The following is a 20,767-nucleotide window of genomic DNA, read 5'->3' on the forward strand; positions in this document are numbered from 1 at the left end:
CGATGCCCTTGCATGGACACTCATGCATACCCGAGTTCACACTCACACGGGCAGTCATGCTCCCACATGTCCCATTAATTGACAAGAACACTGTTCAGTTGACTGATCGAGAGATATGCAGTCCAAAGGAACAGACTTTGAGACAGCCCAGGGTTTCCTCTTCTAGTAGGTTTAAAACATTTTTTTTTTCCCCTCACTAACTTCCTTCCTGTTCTAACTGCCAGTACTCAGAAGTCAGAGTAAGAGACAGAGGCACCCCAGAGAGCTGTGAGCCACTGAATGTAAGTTGAAATACCTCGGATGCGGGAGGCTCTAGGTGGGCGCAGGGAAATGTGGTAAATCTCTCAACTAGGCTACGACCCTCTCCAGTTTATTATTTTTTTTAGAAGGGCAATTCCTCTTTAAAACAAACTTTATGATAAGAAAGTACTAAAGAGGCTGTTGGAACAGTTCTGCAGAGAATGGGGAAGTCAGAGCAGGGAATGTTAGCAATGACTCAGGGGAGAGAGCCCCGTGAGGGAGGGGAGGGTGTGCCCTGCAGCCCTGGGGATGAAATCCTGTGTGTCTGGGGAAAGGACTATGAGTGTAACTGCTGTGGAGTGCCCGGAGGGGTTTCCTACAAGGTAGGACTGGGCATCTAGCCGAGTTCAGAAGCACAAAGACTGTGGACACAAACTGGTGTGGAACATGCTGGTAGATGATGGGTTGCTGCTGGGGTGGAGATGTGTGGTTTCCTGTTTTTAAGTAGATTGAAAGAGACTGATTGCAAAGCAAAAAAGATAAAGACTCAAAGCTGTCAAACATTAAACTCGTTGCCACTAAAGAACTTTTCTGGGGATAGGAGGGAAACGCATAATGAAAGCCTCCCTTGGAGTACGGTGGGATTTAATAATCGAAGGGAAAGTATGGTAGAACATATTGTTATTTACTTCTCAGTCATGCAGAGACAGATTTCCACCATGAACAGAAACCGTTTATTAAATGCCTGCAGTCTGACAGGCGGAAAGATAGTGGGTATTGCCAAAAAATAGCTCTTTACATTCAAGAGAACTGAAGGCAGACATGGAAGGCACCAAATAATTTATTGAGAGATAGGTTCTGGGGCACCTGGATGCCTCAGTCAGTTAAGCGTCTGACTCTTGATTTGAGATCAGGTCATGATCTCACGGTGTGTGGGGTTGAGCCCCGTGTCAGGCTCCTGTCAGTGTGGAGCCTGCTTGGGATTCTCTCTCTTCTTCTCCCTCTGCCCCTCCCCCTCTCATGCATGTGTGCACATTCTCTCTCTCTCTCTCTCTCTCTCTCTTTCTCTCTCTCTCTCACTCTCCCTCTCTCCCTCTCTTTCTCTCGCTCTCAAAATAAATAAATAAACATTAAAAAATAGAGATAAATCCTAGGGAAGGCAGACTGCTTTCATAGAGAGGTCCCATAGTCACCCCTTCACGTGGAGACCAAGAGCCACTGAAATCGAGGTGAGCGCGTTGGATCCTCACTGCAGGAACGATCAAGCAAGGGAAATCAAGAGGCCGGTGTTGGCCCAGGAGGTTCAGACACGGGTAGACATCCTTGATCTTTGCCATTGCTTTGTTTTGTTAAGTGGACAAGAAAATATCCCTCCCAAATCCAAATACGACACAAGCATAAGTAGTAAGATCATCTTGCTCTCTTGTAAGATGTGTAGAATTCTGAGAGAAGAATTCATTCTTCATGTATGCTACACAGTCCCAGCACTTGTGGAAGAGCTATGTCACAGATGTACAAAAGCTGACTGGAGTGTTCCAGGGACTGGAATTTCGTCCTTCCTTGTTTGGGAGAGCATGAATCTGTCCCTAGGGAAGTGTGCTGTGAGCAGCATCGAGGTTCTGTTTTCAGTAAAGTCACCCTGACAGAAAGATTGGCCTGGGAGCACAAAATGTTACAAACTGCAGCTAGCAGGGAGATAGGCCCCAGGGAGGAAAACCTAAGCAGATAAGCAGATAGAGAAAGAACCAGCATCTGTCAAGCGCTTTCTTGGTAGAAACTCAACTCTGAATCCTGAGAGGACTCAGAGGAGACAGTAAGGCTCAGAAGTGTTAAATTATTTGACTAAAGTCACATACTGGTGTGAAAAAAAAAAAAAAAAAAAGAACCAACAGCTACAATGCCTTAGAAGGACATTTTAAGAAATGTCTCATGGGAGAAATTTTCTCTAATCCCTTGTTTGTAGGTCAGTGTTATGTTGTCAGGGACCTTGGATTAAAGTCCATACTGGCATACCCAGAGATGGGTCTCATGTTGCTCCCGAAACTTCAATGTTTATCCCCTCAGCAAGCACTTACTGAGTCCCCTGTACTCTGGTCACCATAGCCAGAGCTGGTAAAACGTCAGTAAAGCTTTCTTAAAGGGCCTGATCTTGTCGGCACAAGGGATTATAGAGAGTGTCTTTACTTATTTTCATGCTTAATTTAAAACTTCTGTGACTGTATTGAGTTATGGCAGTGTAGTATTTTGCTTAATAACGGCCTAATGAAGTTTTTGTTGAGGATTATTTAAAATAAATATTTGCAGGGGCGCCTGGGTGGCTCAGTCGGTTGGGCGTCCGACTTCGGCTCAGGTCATGATCTGCGGTCCGTGGGTTCGAGGCCCGCGTCGAGCTCTGTGCTGACAGCTCGGAGCCTGGAGCCTGTTTCAGATTCTGTGTCTCCCTCTTTCTCTGACCCTCCCCTGTTCATGCTCTCTCTCTGTCTCAAATAAATAAATGTTAAAATAAATATTTGCAGAGGTGCCTGGGTGGCTCACTTGGTTAAGCGGCTTACTTCGGCCCAGGTCATGATCTCACAATTCATGAGTTCAAAACCCATGTCGGGCTCTCTGATTCAGCATAGAGCCCGCTTCAGATCCTCTGCCCCCGGCCTCTTTGCCCCTCCCCTGTGTGTGCACGCTCTCTCTCCCTCTGTCTCCAAAATAAATAAGCCTTTAAAAATAATTTAAAAATAAAATAAATATCTGCAAAAATACTGAGCATAGTAACTTCACAGGGCAGACACCCAGAAAAGTTGAATGGGTCCACTGAGTCCTCTCTCCTTCCACGTATGAATCTGGGTTAGAAGGATGTGTTGTGAATACACAGGGAAGAAATTATGCGTTGGTTCTCCCACCAAGGAAAATGTTAAAGAATTCTGCATCTAGTAATATGTCCCCTCCTCTGGATTGATTTTAATGTTTACTGACCCTAATAGGGACTCTCAGGCACTTAGTCGATTCCCCTCATCCAGCTTTGCTCTCTTGGATGCTCTTCCTAGAGCTAAGATGGTGGAAAGCAGCCCCGAGGAGCCTGGGAAGCACCAATCCCGCCATGGTGCTATGGAATACTGAGAAACCACAGAGGACTCCAGAACCCAGACAGCTTGTGGTGTCCTGAGGGATGACCTTGGATTCCCCCAGATAAGCCAAATCACCAGACAGCCAGGAAAGCAGAGCCAAACCCTTGACCAGCTCTGACATGTGGACCATCCTTCAGGGATGGCCCAACTCTCCAGAGCTGGGGAAAGTGGGACGTGTCCTGGTCAGCAGGGAAGGGACAGGACACGGTGACAGAGAATGCTCAGACTCGCATAGGTACTTCTCTGATGGAAATCCCCCTACTTCTGGTACTTCCCTCTCTCATCCCCACCACTTCTATCTAATAATATTCATGGCCTGCGTGTCTAGATACGTGAGTGATCTGGCAACTTGGAAACAGAAGTTAAATCTCCACAGTGTTTTGCTCCACAGCCAAAGGAAGTTTTCTCCATTGGCCACCCCTGTGTCTTTTATCAGTTCTCATCATTCACAGAGTGAACTCTGGCTTCAATTATGAAAGGGAGCAATAAATAGAATCTAAAATTAAATTGCCCATGAGGAAGCTTTTTTAAAGAAATAGAATAGTGACAGTCCCATTTTCAGGTTGATCCAGTTAATAAACAATCCTTGCGATTCCCAGAACTTCTTGTCTCTTCCGTGCGCCTCAAAGAAACAAAATCTATTTTTAGGAAGGAAGGAGTGGACGTTGTCAACACCGCAGATCCAAGGGAAAGCACTTGGTGCCTAGGCAGTCAGTGACCTCACTTTGCTGAAAGTGTTCAGCAAAACAGATGGCATCGCTGGGAAGGGAGCAGAGGACGAGCATGGGTCCTTTATTCAGCATCTACCATTGGCCAGGACAGCCGGGAACTTTTCATGTCTTTGTTCCAATTCTTCAACCCCATAAAGAAAGATTATTACTCCCGCACTACTAGTGGAAAATCTTGGGCTCAGCTAGGTTGATAATTTACTTGTGTCATGCAATAATTCAGTGCAGACCCACATTTTGTTTTTATTTTACTTTTTTAATGTTTATTTATTTATTTTTTTTTAATTTTTTTTTCAACGTTTTTTATTTATTTTTGGGACAGAGAGAGACAGAGCATGAACGGGGGAGGGGCAGAGAGAGAGGGAGACACAGAATCGGAAACAGGCTCCAGGCTCCGAGCCATCAGCCCAGAGCCTGACGCGGGGCTCGAACTCACGGACCACGAGATCGTGACCTGGCTGAAGTCGGACGCTTAACCGACTGCGCCACCCAGGCGCCCCAATGTTTATTTATTTTTGAGAAAAAGAAAGAGAGAGAGAGAGAGAGAGAGAGAGAGAGAGAACACAAGCGGGGGCAGGGAGATACAGAATCTTAAGCTGGCTCCAGGCTCTGAGCTGTCAGCACAGAGCCCAATGCAGGGCTCGAACTCACCGACCATGAGATCCATGACCTGAGCCAAATTTGGATGCTCAATCCATTGAGCCACCCAGGTGTCCCGCAGAACCGCGTTTTGAATCTCCGACCCATCAGACTCAAAGTCTGTATTCTAGTAGGCACTGAAGATCACCTTTCTTTGACATAACGAGGTGATTTGTTTTATCTAAAGTCGAGTTTCACCTTTTCTGGCCCTCGGCTTATTTAGAACTGCATTAGTGAACCAGACAAGGGTGCTCTATCCCGAGGTGGGTGCAAATTCTTAAGGGTATTTCACTTGCGAAGTCTTGGAAATTTCACTGAATTTGCAAGCAAAACCACCACTTTGGTGCTATGGCATTCTTGCACCATGAGGAAGCATCCTAATTTAATGTGGCATTTTAATTGAGCCTGAGAGGATTAAGTTCCTAACTCAGCACACCCTTCATGTTTACACTGCTTTGCTGAGTAGCAAACATAAGGGTGTGAGGATTTCACTGTGAAAACTCATCTGTGGAAGCATCAGTGAAACAGAAGATAAAGATAATGAGTAGTAAGCACACACACACAAAACCAGTATGTGCTTCAGGGCCTGACGGAGCCCACGCTAACCTCGTTAAACATGTAATTGTTCATTGTCCATTCCACTTTTACTGTTTAAAAAAGCCAAAGTCAAAACAACATACAAACAGCAACAACGACAAAAAAACCCCAGCTCTGCTCTTTGTGGAACAGTGGGTGAGCTGCAGAGGAAGGTGAGAAAAGACCAGCCAGAATGTTCTACACAGATGGACTGGGTTCTCCCCTACCCCACCTCCACTTCCTCTTTTCTCGTTTCAGAGGCTTCTGTAAATTAAGGAGCATTCGAGCATTCATTGTATTAGGAAGAGGTTTCAGAGACCCTTCCAATCCAATGATTTCATTCTGCAGAGGACAAAATCCGGAGCACAGGGAGGTTCGGTGACCTGTGCCAGGTGACTTGGGCAGAGTTGCATGGAAACCTTCTTTATATGACACTTCCTTGCCTTGCTAAAGCCTGCAGAGTTTTGCAAAGAAGCATTTACCGCAGCCTGGGCACCCTCAAGATAGATTCCCAAGAAGACTAATGGGTTCTATAATTTTATCTTTACTTCTTAATAAAGACGGCTGAAGCAACAGATCGTTGCTCCTGGAAGCCAGACAACCTGGGCTCAGATATAATTCGGCCCCTTATACAGCATGTCATCTTGGGCAAGTTACTTACCTGAGCTTTAGTTTCCTGAAGAGAATGATAATACCCGTCCTCAAGGCTGTCATGAGGATGATGAGATAATCCTCAGGAAAGCATTTAGCATTATGTAAGTTAACTATTATAATTATTACCATCAATAAGAGAACCGGTTTTTCTTTTTTTTTTTTTTAATGTTTATTTATTTATCTTTGAGAGCGCAAGTGAGGAAGGAGCAGAGAGAGAGGGAGACACAGAATCCGAAAGCAGGCTCCAGGCTCGGAGCTGGCAGCACAGAGCCCAATGAGGGGCTCGAACCCACAAACCATGAGATCATGGCCTAAGCCAAAGTCAGCCGCTTAACCAACTGAGCCACCCAGGCACCCCGAAAATCAGTTGTTCTTTAGATGATACTTGAAGATAGTCTATAGAATTTCCATGACATGCCTATTCTCACTTTAGCAAGCACCCATAAAATGGGGGGATAGAAAGAGAAAACGGATATCTGTGGTTAAATATATGCGCACGTATAATTTGGGAAATCATCATCAAACTATATAAGCTATTGTGGCTGAGGCTTTGGCAGGATCTGAAGTTCTGCAGAGATGAACTGTGAAATGAAAAATGCAGTTCCTTTTGGGAATTCATGCAAATCTGAAATAGTAAAACAGAGATAGATAAGTCTCTTGGGTACACAAGTAAAATAAGGTAACTGAATGACTGTGGCTTAGTGGACACATGACTGCAGGGCAGGAGAAATCTACAGATGGAGACCTTAGGAAAGATACACTTAGAGGTTGTGTGCTCCAGCCCCCCAAACCCCAAGATAAGGAGAGTAAGATCCGCAGTATTTGAAACATCTTCTCAGGGTGTTACAGCTGATCAGTAGCAAAGCCAGAAACAAAATCCACTCGTGATGAAGTCCTAGTTCAAAGCAGAGATAATTATCCAAAATCAAGTATATTGAACAGAACTCTTCCCCCAAAGAGCTGTGCCCTTTGCAGTTTTGCTCCTCTGCCAGGCTTTGTGTCATTCCCTCAGATATAGACATTACCCGGTATCTCCTTCTGCTTCTACATAAGCCAACATTTGGGGTTTGATACACATGATTCTCAGCTGAAAGCTAGGTGGGATCAGTGACCCAGCCAGGCAAGCTTCCATTTTAACACTCAACTCTCTGCTTCATGTTTCCAAGAAGTCACAGTGTCAAGGTCATGTTTCTAATCTTGGACTCCAGTAAAGCCTAGGAGCCTCTGGGTTGCAAGCACAATCTCATAGGTGTATTCCTTTTTTCTAAGTTGTGACTTTCACCAGATTTGTCAAGAGACCTACAGTTTCTGAAAAGATGAACCAACCAAACCACTGTGGTTGTCCATCCCCCAGCCCTCTCTCCACTTTGGAGAGTAACTTAAATACCAGTATGAGTGTGCTAAAGCACCGTGTCTTATAAATAGTAGGTGCTCACCAAACATTATGCTTTAAAGAAGTTTCCTTGAGAATTGCTTTTCCAGTTCTTTATTTCTTGTATTATTATGTTTTCATCTTTTTCTACTCAGCTTTCCAGATTGAACTGGTTTGGGACCATCTAGCTTCATATTTCCTTTTTATATGTTATGTGATTAAACCAAATTATTTTGGGGCCCCTGGTTGACTCAGTCGGTTGAGCGTCCAACTTCGGCTCAGGTCATGATCTCACAGTTCATGGGTTCGAGCCCTGCATCAGGTTCTGTGCTGACAGCTCAGAGCCTGGAGCCTGCTTCGGATTCTGTGTCTTTCTCTCTCTGCCTGTCCCCTCCTCACACTCTGTCAATCTCTCTCTCAAAAAATAAATAAACATTAAAAAACAAACAAACAAATTATTTTGATGTGGTCCTGAATTTTCTCCTCTTTACTACAGCAATTTTATACAGTAACCTCATGCTATTCTCTGCTCTTACATGTCTTTTAAACAAATTTGTTTCATTTTTGTGAAGCAATTATTGTATACCTGTTTGCAATGAATCAAGCAAATTTAGACTTGACATAAGTCTCAGATTTACTAGTAAGAATATCAAGATCTAGATGACAGATAAATTGACTTGCCAATGATCACACAGAGGTTGGCAAACCCTGTCTGAGATCAGGTCTTTGTCTTTGTCTCTCCCTTCTTCTCTCTCTCTCTCTCTCCCTCTCTTTCTCCTTTCAAAATTGAGATTTCAGCCTGCAAAATAATAATTCCCTGCAAGTTATGGAAATTACCTTGGGCTAGTTAGTGGGTACGTGTGATATCTTTTGATGGTCGGACTTCAAGCAGATGATTTGTTAGAGCCAAGCGATATATTCCAGAAAGGCCTTTTGAAGAGGGCCAAGATGTCCTCATCTATAGATAGGCTTCCTGATGACCTGTCCACAGGTTTGTTATGTGACTTCCATTCTGGGTATCTAGTCAGGCTCCTGGGTGTCATCAGAGGAGAGCCTGTCTCTTCTGATTAGTCTTATCTGGTTTGCTCTTCATCTCACTGCTTCATGATTGTCCTCAAACTACCTACAATCTACAATCTCTACCCACTGCGCCCTTCATTATTTTTCTAACCCATTCATTCAGTTTCCCTGAGTGTTGTTTGGAATATGAGTTGAGCTGGTCATGATGTTTATTGTGCTGTGAGAGGCTCAGCTTTGAGTGGTGCTGAATCTTGGGCTGAAGCAAGAGTTGCCATAGGAACAAGCCTGCCTGCTTCCTTCCTGCACAGGAAGTGGACCTGGGCATTGCAATGCTGTTTGCAGACTTGATCAAGCGCATGGTGTTTGGCTTGTTATTTTGCTAGCAGAGGATCGATGAGCCAAGAGATAGTGTTTCTTTCTCTTCTCTTTCTTTTCCTTCCTTTTCTCTTAAAATTGTTTTTGTTTGGCTTCACTTCCCAATTATTTTCCTTTCTGATGCCAATGATGGAGACATCGAAACTCAAAACCGTAACTGGTTTTGGCCAGAGATAGCTTCACCCCCTGGGGGACTTTATAGAGGTTTGCAGAGTCATTTAAGAAGAGATATGCTAGATATTGTCTCACAGTTGTGCCACTCAGGAACAATGTAGCCTTTAACATGGCAGGGAAGAGACATACTCTTGGGTGAGGACTGAAGGAAATCAGGAAATTATCTCCTTGCCCAAATACCTCCTGTGTTTCCCCCAAATAGCTCCATTGCTGCCAGCCATGGGCCTGAAATTCTTCCAGCACAGACTTCTTCCTCTTTATTAGGACACTGCAGTTCCAGCTATAGGAATTTGAGCATTTCTCTTAACCTCTGACTTTCCATTTTTTCAATGATTCAATGAGGGCTTGGAATATATCACCTCTAAGTTTCCTTTCTGCTCTGAAAATCTCTGACTACACATGCCCTAAAATGGGTAATTTTTAAAAAATCTATTATTCAGTCACTAACAATTAAGTGTGAATAATTTAATTAGAATCATGCCTCAGGGCACCTGGGTGGCTCAGTCATTTGGGCATTTGACTCGATTTTGGCTCAGGTCATGATCTCATGGTTCTGCAAGTTTGACCCAATCTGCACTGGTGGTGCAGAGCCTGCTTGGGATTCTCTCTCTCCTTCTCTCTCTCTGCCTCTCTCTCTCTCTTTCTCAAAATAAATAAATCAATTAAAAAAAAAGAATCTCCCCTCACTATTTTAATACACAGCAAGTAAAGGTAGATTATAATGTGATAATGGAAGAAGACAGACTCCAGAGTATGCCCAGATGAGGCCTTAGGGCATAAAGTCACTAGAAATCTGGGTAGGGGAGGTACTAAAAGGGAAGGGGATCCAGAAAGGGGAGATCAATGGAAGGTAAAAGTAAAGACATACTAATCCTTACCATTTCGTCTGGAGGAATTTAATTTTGTTATTTTATGTCATTTCAAAAGAACAGAAGATCTTTAGCTATAGAACCAAACAAATCAAACAATGGATGTTTATAAAATGCCTCCACTATTCAATTATTATGGGAGATTCAAGAGAAACACAGAACCTGGTTCCTGCCCTCAAGGAGTGTTGGATGGGAACCATTCCTACACCTCAGGCAGGTATCATAGGGGTCTACAACGTTGCATGACTTACCTTTGAAGTATTGCAGGAGTTCAGGGAGAGATTCAATTAATGGGAAGATGCCAACTCTTTCTTTGGCTCCCTGTGTTTTGAAACCATCATAACCGAGACTGTACAACGTTAAGAGCTTTGACACTGGAGGGGTGGTGGCTGGATTTAGAGAACTGTGGTCATTTCTATAATTATTTGAACTGGGGCTCTCTGCTCATTATTTGGGGCTGCCTGTGTTATGTTGCTTCGCTTACACATTATTCACAAATGAGCTATTTCTTTCTTGTCAGTTTTATTCGGTGAACAGGAGACATTTGTCACAGTGCAGAGAAATTCAGGAAGATCCGAGAAAAGACCAAATGCATTATCTTCTCATCGCATAAAAATATGAGATTAAATTAGGAAAAAATATCCTGGAAAATCCGTGACAATGACAAAAGTCCATTAGGGCAAGGATGGTGTTACCAGTAGCCCCACAAACATTTTCCATATCTGTGGACTTTTGGCTAATGGACTATCGTCCTCTCTGTCTCTAAAATAGATTAAAATGACTGAAAAGGACCCAGAAGCACACCTGGAGGAAGATGTTGATGAGCTGGACAGCAAGCTCAATTACAAGCCTCCACCTCAGAAGTCGCTGAAAGAGCTCCAGGAGATGGACAAGGATGATGAAAGCCTAATCAAGTACAAGAAAACACTCCTGGGGGACGGCCCTGTGGTGGCAGGTGTGTGTGTACAGGGGGATGGGGGGAGGTGGGAGGGCCCCGATCAGGCATACGTTTTGGCAACACAGGAGCAGGTGCAAAAGAAAGAATACCAAGTGTTTCCAGGGCTCAGTGAGTGAGGCACGATCTATATATGCTGCATAAAGTGACAACTGCAGGATTAAGTCCTTTTTGGAGATAAAGTGCAAGTTGGCATTGAAATAGGCAAAAATTACACATAAGGAAGATCTAGAAAGAACTTCAGACTACCACTCAGATGGCATTCTCTCCATTCTCTCACATTTTCTTTCCTTCTTCTCTTTCTCTTCCTTACTCCTTACTTAACTGTTCATCTCTTCCACATACACAACAGCAGAATTGGATATAGATGGACACTGCCCATCTAGCAGAGGAACTTACCCACAGCCACTCAGGAAATGTTTGCTGTTGATAACTAAGATGGGCCTCCAAAAGCTTGACACAGAAATAGTCCTGCTCGAGTTTCTGAGGCCATTAAGGCCAACATAGTGAACCTGTCGCTTTCATCTGTATATTCGCTCCACATTAGAGATATCATTTTTCTTTTTATATTCCTTCTCTCTTACTTGAAATGTACACACACTGTACCCACATGTTCTCTTCCCTAAAATTACATTCTTTTCTGAATCCTGCAGACCCAACAGCCCCCAATGTCAAGGTCACCCGGCTTAGCCTGGTTTGTGACAGTGCCCCAGGACCAATCACCATGGACCTCACTGGTAAGTGGACACATCTGTTCTGTTCAAAGGCGTCTAGCGATATCTCAGGGAAAACTTAGTCTCTGCCCCCTCTCCCAGCAAAAGGAAATGCCAGCAAGGTGAATGCCAGACACATGTATGCTGGCATCGGTTCACAAATCATTGCTCTCAGAGTGCAGTATTTACCATGCTTAATGAAAAGCTCAGTCTCTGTCTCTAATTAATTGGAGGGAGTGCAGTCATAAGCATTGGATGTATTTACTTGTATCATAATTACTTCAGAATTTTATCTCTACACAGTACCAGGGGAATTACTATCCATATAAAGCGACTGATGATGGAAATATTAAGAAGCAAGCTGTATGCTTCTGAAATGTAATATTTACACATTCTAAACATCAGAGAAAATATTCATCTTACATCACCTAGAGACCTTACTTGAAGGCAAGAAGCAATCTAAAATCTTTTATTAATTTTTTAAAAATTTTTAATGTTTATTTTTGAGAGAGAGAGACAGACAGACAGACAGAGCAAAAGCAGGAGATGAGCAGACAGAGAGAGAGGGAGACACAGAATCCAAAGCAGGCTCCAGGCTCTGAACTGTCAACACAGAGCCTGATGCAGGGCTCAAACCCACGAATCACGAGATCATGACTTGAGCTGAAGTCAGACGCTTACCCAACTGAGCCACCCAGGCACCCCTAAAATCTATTAAATAGTGCTGGAAATTCTACTGTTACATACTATTTTAGCCTAAAGCTCTGATTCTTGTATAAGCAACTTCCCCCACTAAAGATGTACCAATTAAGATGTTATTTCTTTTCCCCTTATTGTGACAAGGGTCAAGTCCTTTCCTGGAACTTAAATCTTGAGGCGATAAAGACAGGCTGAGAAGTCAGGTATTATGGGTGACGTGTGCATCCCAGGGTAGAGAGGGAAGAGCCAGGAGGTTGAGGGTGTCCGAGGTAGATCTTCAGCAAAAAATAAAATTACCAGATTCAAAAGGTGGACTCATGAGACAGAGCAAAGCATGACTCTAGAACAGTAGGCCAGCGGCCAGGTGGTTCCCTTCTCACAGGACATATCCACTCTTTGCCTTATATGGGCTTGTCTGAGGGAGGAAATCAGAGGCTGAGAAGGCACACTTCCTCTTCAACTGAAATCATTACAGCAGACACAAGTTCAGCTACCCCCACATTCTAGCATCTCTCTAGGAGAATCTCTCTCTCTCTTTCTTTCTCACCAGGACTCGGGCCTCTTCCTGTGTGAAATTGGGTAATGTTACCAGGTACAGCTGTCAATTTGTTAGATGGGGTCTGAATTAGCTCTGAGGAAATCTAAGGGCCTGATGGTATTGCAGGGAAAACTCAGTTTCTTTCACTTTCCTAGCATTGGGATGTCTAAGTTTGGTTTTCTGTCACAAAAAGGCTATTGAGGTGAATCCCAGTATAAACACACACACACACACACACACACACACATACATACATATATATAATACCCATAATATACAGTATATATAGAAAACAGTGTGTGTGTGTATATATGTGTAAATATGTACAATATACATTATATATATATATATATATATAGTATATATACAAAACTGTGTGTGTATATATATATATATATATACTATATAAATGCACACACACACACATATATATATATACTACATGGTGTGAAGCACATGCACAGAGCTATGCAAAACAGCAAAACACACACACAAACACACACTTACCCCTGAAGGTCAGATGACACAGGATCACATTGGGAGAAGAACAGAGAGTGATTATCTCCATACCTAAAGTACAGGAATTAGAGTCAGATCCTGGTTTTATGGGTCCTGAAGCTTTTATTACTTAAGGTACTCTCCTTAAGGAAAATAATATGAAATTACAAATGCAAAAGCAAAATTAGGTACAAAGTGAATATATATCTAGAATGATAAAAGGGAAACCAAGAGAAGTAAATTTTTTTAAAGCTAGAAAATGCCATAAACATCACCAAATCTACAAAAACAATTAGGTGGTACTACCATATAATATTTTTCTTATATTTATCTATTTGAGAGGTAAGGGCATATTCTTTAATCATCTTTTTGTTTGGCCACATATGTGATATCATTTTCAATAGAGAAAATAGCAAGATCATTCAGATGTTCCTCTAGGATCACTGATTAAAACTTGTTTTTATTATTGACAATTAGAAAAGACATTGTCAGGGGCACCTGGGTGGCTCAGTCAGTTAAGCGTCCGACTTCAGCTCAGGTCATGATCTCACAGTTTGTGGGTTTGAGCCCCGCGTTAGGCTTTGTGCTGGCAGCTCGGAGCCTGGAGCCTGCTTCAGATTCTGGATCTCCCTCTCTCTCTCTCTGCCCCTCCCCCACTAATACTTTCTCTTTCTCTCTCTCTCTCTCTCTCTCTCAAAAATAAATAAACATTAAAAAAGAAAAAGAAAAGACATCGTCACACACAACTCACTGCTGTTAATACCTTATATATTTTAGGGTTGTCATCAAACTTGGGGGAAAAGTACTATCACATTTCTTCCATATCTAGCTATAAGATTTCAGCTTTTCAAGTGTGTGTGTGCGTGTGTGTGTGTGTGTGTGTGTGTGTAGCAACTAGTCTCAAATATTCTTTGAATTGAGGGCCATGAGGACTGTGCTGCTCTGATGAGCCCAGCAAACAGCTCCGGAGTTTAAATCATTCATCTTCTTGTGTTTCTCCTTCTGAGGAGAATAATCTCTTTCTAAATCTACTTCTACAGGGGATCTTGAAGCTCTCAAAAAAGAAACTTTTGTGCTAAAGGAAGGTGTTGAATACAGAGTCAAAATTAACTTCAAAGTGAGTTATCTTTCCCTGAATGTTTTTATAAAGCTTAAATTCTTCCTATAATCAGAGAAGGAAAAAACCCAAATGTCTTGCATTAACATGCTGTCATAGTTTTTGTGTTTCCTTCCCCCTGACCTCCCCTCTCTAGACTGTCCTCTCCCCAACTCTGAGCTCTACCTGCTGAGGCCCACCCTTGCTTCATGCCTTTTCCCAACCAGAGCCCTCTCCTTGAACTCTCCATTGATAACCAACAGGACTGTTCTGTGAACTCCCAACGCTCCCGTCCATGAAGCACACCCTATTTTGTATTGTACCATTTGTGGCATTTCTTCCCTGTACAGCCCAAGCGCCCTGAGAAAGGGAGAGATTATTTATCTCTTGTTCCCAATATCTTACCCAAAACTTTGTAAATGATATTTAGTGAATACTTATTGAGAAATCGATAAATGAATGAATCAATTATTAGTAAACAATGGAACAGATAGAGCCGCAGTTCTAATTGCTCAATGGTTGTATAAATCCAGGAGTACGGACCTTGGCAAATAACTGGAAACTACAATTATAGTTGTGGAGCAAGCAAACAGGTAACAGCAAAAGCTGAACAGGAATTGACATATAAAGAATGAACGCATACCCCATTGAACAGCCAAAAGCAAGAAGAAAAATAATCTTGACTGAAAACAAATAAGTCAGAGATGTACTGTTTGCTCTCAATTGCTTATATTTGCCTTGGTTGCCCTTCTCAGCCATATCCTTCAGGGACCTTTAGGGCCACCAAGGAAGACCCCATCTGCCCTCTGTGTTTGCACACTGGGCTCTTCTTTCCCCTCAGTGCAGGGTTGATTCAGGGTCTGTGGACAATCACTCTGTACCACGTATAATTATGCCTCAAAATAATTTCATTCTGAAAATACTTGTTGATGCCTACTCTACAATATGCACTGAGCCATGGTTCACTTGCTTGTTTCGTGTAGTATTATTCATTATCAAAGCACCCGAGAGTTTGGTATTGTATCTAAATATGCCTAGAATTATATCTAAGGCATTGCATCCGAATATGCTTAGAAGGGGTTACACATCGGTTGAATTTTTAATCATTAATGCTATTGCCTTAATTTGTCAGTTTAGTAAGCCCATTTGTACCAAATGAAGGAGGTAAGGTAAATTTTGATGGGAGTAAGATGAGAAGAAAAGGTCTGGAACATAGGCCTCTGCTGTGGTGGGAAAGCCAAAGAGGATGCAGTGGTCGGGGTTACACATTAGGGTGATGCAGGAGGAGGGCACAGAAAGGAGTTTTCAGGTCCCACCCGCTTCAGATACTTAGCATTGTCTCAAGCAAGAGAAAACCATTCTCTGTGTGCAACCCACACAATGTTAACCAACCTGTGGCCTGTCCCAGCGTGGGGCTCCAGTTAGAAGAAATGACAGGTCAAAACTGGAAATAATTGAGAAGCGTTTTAAGTCTTTACTGACATCTGCTGAAAATTATCCAAGAAAGTTTGCATTTATAACACCAGCATCACATTCCAAAAGTCCTCTTGCATAATACATCGCAATCCAGGCCTATCTCAAGAAACAAGAAAAATCCCAAATACAAAATCTAACACACACCTAAAGGAAATAGAAGCAGAACAACAAAGGCAGCCTAAACCCAGCAGAAGAAGAGAAATAATAAAGATCAGAGCAGAAATAAACAATATAGAATCTAAAAAAACTGTAGAGCAGATCAACGAAACCAAGAGTTGGTTTTTTGAAAAAATTAACAAAATTGACAAACCTCTAGCCAGGCTTCTCAAAAAGAAAAGGGAGATGACCCAAATAGATAAAATCATGAATGAAAATGGAATTATTACAACCAATCCCTCAGAGATACAAACAATTATCAGGGAATACTATGAAAAATTATATGCCAACAAATTGGACAACCTGGAAGAAATGGACAAATTCCTAAACACCCACACTCTTCCAAAACTCAATCAGGAGGAAATAGAAAGCTTGAACAGACCCATAACCAGCGAAGAAATTGAATCGGTTATCAAAAATCTCCCAACAAATAAGAATCCAGGACCAGATGGCTTCCCAGGGGAGTTCTAGCAGACGTTTAAAGCAGAGATAATACCTATCCTTCTCAAGCTATTCCATTATCTGTCTTTCAATGGTGTTCAGTGTTCTTCTCTTTCTTCCCCCAAAACCTGGCCGGGGGGCATGGTTCTTCTAGTTTCTCCCCCTTTTCCTTCTGCTCCCAAGGACACGTAGTATCTCTGACTTTCACAGTCCTCTGGTCACCAAGGCTTCTTCCTCTGGGAGTGGAGAGGAACAATGGGAAGGCATGCAGACAGAGGAAGAGAGTTCTATGAATATTCGTACTTCTCTATTACCCATCTCAAACATATTTATACTAAATGAACCCTCTATGGAGCAGTAGAAAAACAGGAGGCTCAGTTCTGAAGTCCTTATGGTGAGTAGCAATCACCATTACTGTTTTCCAGTCTTTTTACCACCAGACCACATCTCATAACAAAGACCAAAGGACTAGCTTAGAGACTTCTAGAAAAATGCATTCACTTTTTTCTATTTGTATGAGCCACATCTGGCAGAGTAATCAGAAAGTTAGGGCATCACTTTGTCACAATTTCTTCCATGGAGTTGTTTTCATTCTGTATGCTTTTGATAGATTTGTATGACAGATTTTACTGAGTGACCATCTAAAACCTAAGCTAGGGTTCATGGCTGAGCTACCTCATTGCCAATAAAACAAAACATAGCACTGATAAATTGGTTTAATTATTCTGTCCAAAACAGGAAGGCAGCCATAATTACTGTTGGGAGAAATTATTTGAAGATGCTTTCATTCTTCATCTTGGTGAACAATTAACCAAGCCCTCCAGCTAATGACGCAATGTCCACTTTATTTGTTTGTATAAACATGAGCACTGTATAAAATTAATGGGCAATGCAGTTCAGTCCTAGGCAAAATGAATCATGGAAAAACAAAGTGCTTGGGCTATATATATTTTCATCCTACTTTAGTGAACTTTCTCTGAAAGGTTTGGGAAAGTGGTGACATCTCAGGCAACATGTGAAAATACCAGACATCCAAAATGCTTGCCAAACACGAGTGGATTTCACCCATTATTTATCAGTTTAGTAAGCCTATGTTTCCATGAGGCCCATCTCCCCATCTTTAGACTCCAGTCTCAGTGACATTACAGGCACAACCATCTTTTAAATCTGATTTTCCATTACGGCTTTTCTCCTTGTTGTTTGTTTTTCATGCTAGATAGATCATTTCTGAGGTTAGGGTTTTCAGGTATTCACATAATATTTTCCATTGGTACCTTTGTAGCCTTTCCTAAGACAAGGACAGTCTTGTGGCCAGTAGTATCAGGGAGGGGAAGCTCAAGACTGTTCTTAGGACCTTTGGAGGAAGGATAAATGTAATGAAGAACACTGAGACAATGTTTTAATTAAGCACCCCTCTCCCCCAAACCAAACAGCACAGTATTCCATGATTAGAACCAGATTGGCAATGTTGAGTCTTGTGATCTCTCCAATCTCTGTCTCACCATCACATGAAATGATAATAGTAACACTTATTCTGAATTAAATCTCAATCTTCTTCCGTCCTCAGAGAAAACTGCTAGGTAGGATAAGCATGAAAGATGAGGGAAAATGAAAGACCTATTTTAATCTGAACTGCTTGGATCCTTCCCACCTACAGGTGAACAGAGATATTGTGTCAGGCCTGAAATATGTTCAGCATACCTACCGGACTGGGGTGAAAGGTAAGGGACCCACACTTTACATTGTCCCAAACTCTGCTCCCCACTGATACTTAATCTTCTGCTTATTAACAATTTTAATCATAGGCTCATGTAAGAATCTGATTAAAAGCTATGGGCGCTCCCCCTAGGAAAAAGCACATATGTACCTCTGACCTCGACACCAATGGTAAGGCCTACGTCCAGAGATCCAGTTTAGACTGGGTCCACCACTAACCTTCAGCATTCAGTTTCTGGAATTTAAGCTTATTATTCATAAAGGGGAAGAGTAACCAAGATAAGTTTGAATAAAGATGGAGTATATTAAGATACTCTCAAAAAAAAAAAAAAAAAAAGTTCACAGGTATACATGTGTCAGAGAAATCCAAGACCAGAAAGATCTATCTAGTGGTATGTGTTATGCATGTCTTTTGGAAATGGGAGACGGAAGTAGCATGTGGGCAGCTGTGGAGTGGAGGTAGGGGAGCAGGGAGCAGCACTGAATTTTTTAAACAAAGAAATAGAATCTTTCTAGAGTTGAGAAAAACTGTGATTGAGACATAATGTGACACTACTCGGTCTGCAGCTGCTCTTGACAAATTGTACCTAACCTGTACATGCCTTGGGGAACTGCCTCCAGTTTCCTTCCATTATTGTGGGCAGGGAGAAATGACACTTGGAAAGATGATGGAAGTACTTTTACAGTTCCATCTTACCTTGGGGGCTCTCTCCTTCCAGGGGTGTGAGACAGTACTGCCCAGATCAGTTCCATCAAAGGATTAGGAGAGAATTGTCTGACAAATTTGCAGGACACAGACAACCACTCAATGACTCAAACCCCACAGAAGGTTATTGACCTGGAAGATCTTAACTGGTCTTTCCAATACCAAGTCTCATGAAAAAATAGTTCTGTTTCCTATTTTCCTTGGGTATAGAGACTATGTTGCCTCAGTTAGGCAAGAGGACGATGATATGTCTGTAGCTGTTCTTCCAAGCTTCTTCACAACACTTTACAGCTAACTACACTTTGCCTGCCTGTTTATCTACCTAGCCTTAGTTACAGTTTCTAATGCTCTACTTAATATATATCCCAGTTATTCACCTGTTAATAATTTGGGTTGGCTATTTTCAACATTTGTGAAGACTTTTTTTTTTTTTTACCAAATTATTGATTTTCCCCATCCATCCAATGATTCCATCCATGAGTATTGTTCATTCTGATCACCCTCTGTTACCTTGTCTCCCCCAGTTGATATGTTCATAGAACGATAGTTTGTAGATTAGAAGAAGTTCATTGCATATAGGAAGAAACAGAGGCCTAGAAATGTTATGTGACTTAAATAGTTGCAGAGCTAAGATCAGAACTCAGGTTTCCGTTAATGTGGAGTTTTTTTTTATGGTATAATCTGCTACATCTACCATAAAAGAGTCTTGATCCCCATAGCTTTAAGGCACAGATTTCCCAACTCTCCTGATAGTATCATCTGTGATGCTTTTTAAAACACTGATTCTTGGGACCACCCATGGAAGATTACTTGTCCATAGTATCTGAGAGTGGGTCAAATAAAACTGTATTATTAAAAGGTACTCCGATAAAAAAAAAAAAAATATTTTCAAGAAAATAAAAAGGTGCCCCATATAAATCTGACATTTTGCCAGTATTGGAAACTGTGGCTCTTGGCGTTGATCACTGTGAGCTGTGCTATGAAATTTCCAGTTTGCTGTGCTTGTTTTCTCTTTCAGACTCTTACCCTAATGAACTTTCCTTTCTTCCTAGTGGATAAAGCGACATTTATGGTTGGCAGCTATGGGCCTCGGCCAGAGGAGTATGAGTTCCTGACTCCCATTGAGGAGGCTCCCAAGGGTATGCTGGCCCGAGGCACTTACCACAACAAGTCCTTCTTCACCGACGATGACAAGCATGACCACCTTACCTGGGAGTGGAACCTGTCTATTAAGAAAGAATGGACAGAATGAGTGCATCTGCCCTTCCTTTTCCCCACCTTGCCACTCGGAAGTACCCTCTCTGTCATATTCATCACCCTGTCCCTCCTCCCTGTTCAGAGCTAGGTCCTTTCCCCAATACTCCCCACATTCTGTTATCAATGCTTCTTGTCCCGCAATGTCTCTCAAAGTGGTCCCTAGCACAAGATGCTTAACACCCAGACTTTAATCCTGCCCATTCTTTCCAATCCTCATCATGGCCAGATCTTCAAAATTCTTCATTTCAATACATGGTCATTTAGTATTTCCTTCTATTTTTCCCATGTGAGCAACTAGAGGCCAGAAAATAGGCAAACTATCACTAATAGTCCTTTGCCTTGGGTTCCAGTAGCTCATTCCCATCCCTGCATTCTTCTGTGGTTGCTGCTGGCTCAGTGAAGGTCCCTAATCACGTTGCCTACCAGTTGGGGTTCTTCTTTTATGGGAGACACTGTAAACAACACAAGAGAATAAATAAAACAGTTGTATGATCTGACTGAGACCCTCATTTCCCTGCCTTCTTTCTTTGAACAAATATGATAACTACATTGTTTACATTTGTGAGTTTCCTCAGAGCATATGTGTGGGCTGGACACAGTAGAGACGGTATTTACATCACTAGGAAATGTTTAGTCTCCCTGTTCTAGTGCAATGAGCAATGAATATTCAGAATGTGAATAGTAGAAGTCCTGAGATATTTTATTTTATAGTAGTACCATATGGAACTTTCTCCTGAGCTTGAGACCCAT

General features: G+C 42.1%; 2 protein-coding genes across 3 annotated transcripts in view; one reads left to right on the forward strand and one right to left on the reverse strand.

The window, feature by feature from the left end:
- PDE6H (phosphodiesterase 6H) overlaps nucleotides 1-20,767 on the reverse strand; it is a 179,598-nt gene that overhangs the window by 21,874 nt on the left and 136,957 nt on the right. Inside the window, exon 2 of one of the 2 annotated variants that reach the window (XM_019452075.2) lies at nucleotides 13,179-13,241. The exons of the other annotated variant lie outside the window; for it this stretch is intronic. The gene's annotated coding sequence lies outside the window, so the exon portion shown is untranslated. The remainder of the gene's footprint in view (nucleotides 1-13,178; nucleotides 13,242-20,767) is intronic. 2 annotated transcript variants of the gene reach the window in all.
- On the forward strand, nucleotides 164-20,514 carry ARHGDIB (Rho GDP dissociation inhibitor beta). The gene is made up of 6 exons (XM_019452071.2): nucleotides 164-281; nucleotides 10,538-10,721; nucleotides 11,375-11,458; nucleotides 14,210-14,286; nucleotides 17,996-18,059; nucleotides 19,813-20,514. Exons 2-6 carry the CDS (start codon nucleotides 10,544-10,546, stop codon nucleotides 20,010-20,012), a joined length of 603 nt encoding a protein of 200 aa, XP_019307616.1. The 5' UTR covers nucleotides 164-281; nucleotides 10,538-10,543; the 3' UTR covers nucleotides 20,013-20,514.

The sequence above is a fragment of the Panthera pardus genome, unplaced genomic scaffold, assembly GCF_024362965.1.
Source record: "Panthera pardus isolate Hobbes unplaced genomic scaffold, ASM2436296v1 HiC_scaffold_6, whole genome shotgun sequence".
Taxonomy (NCBI): Eukaryota; Metazoa; Chordata; class Mammalia; order Carnivora; family Felidae; genus Panthera; species Panthera pardus.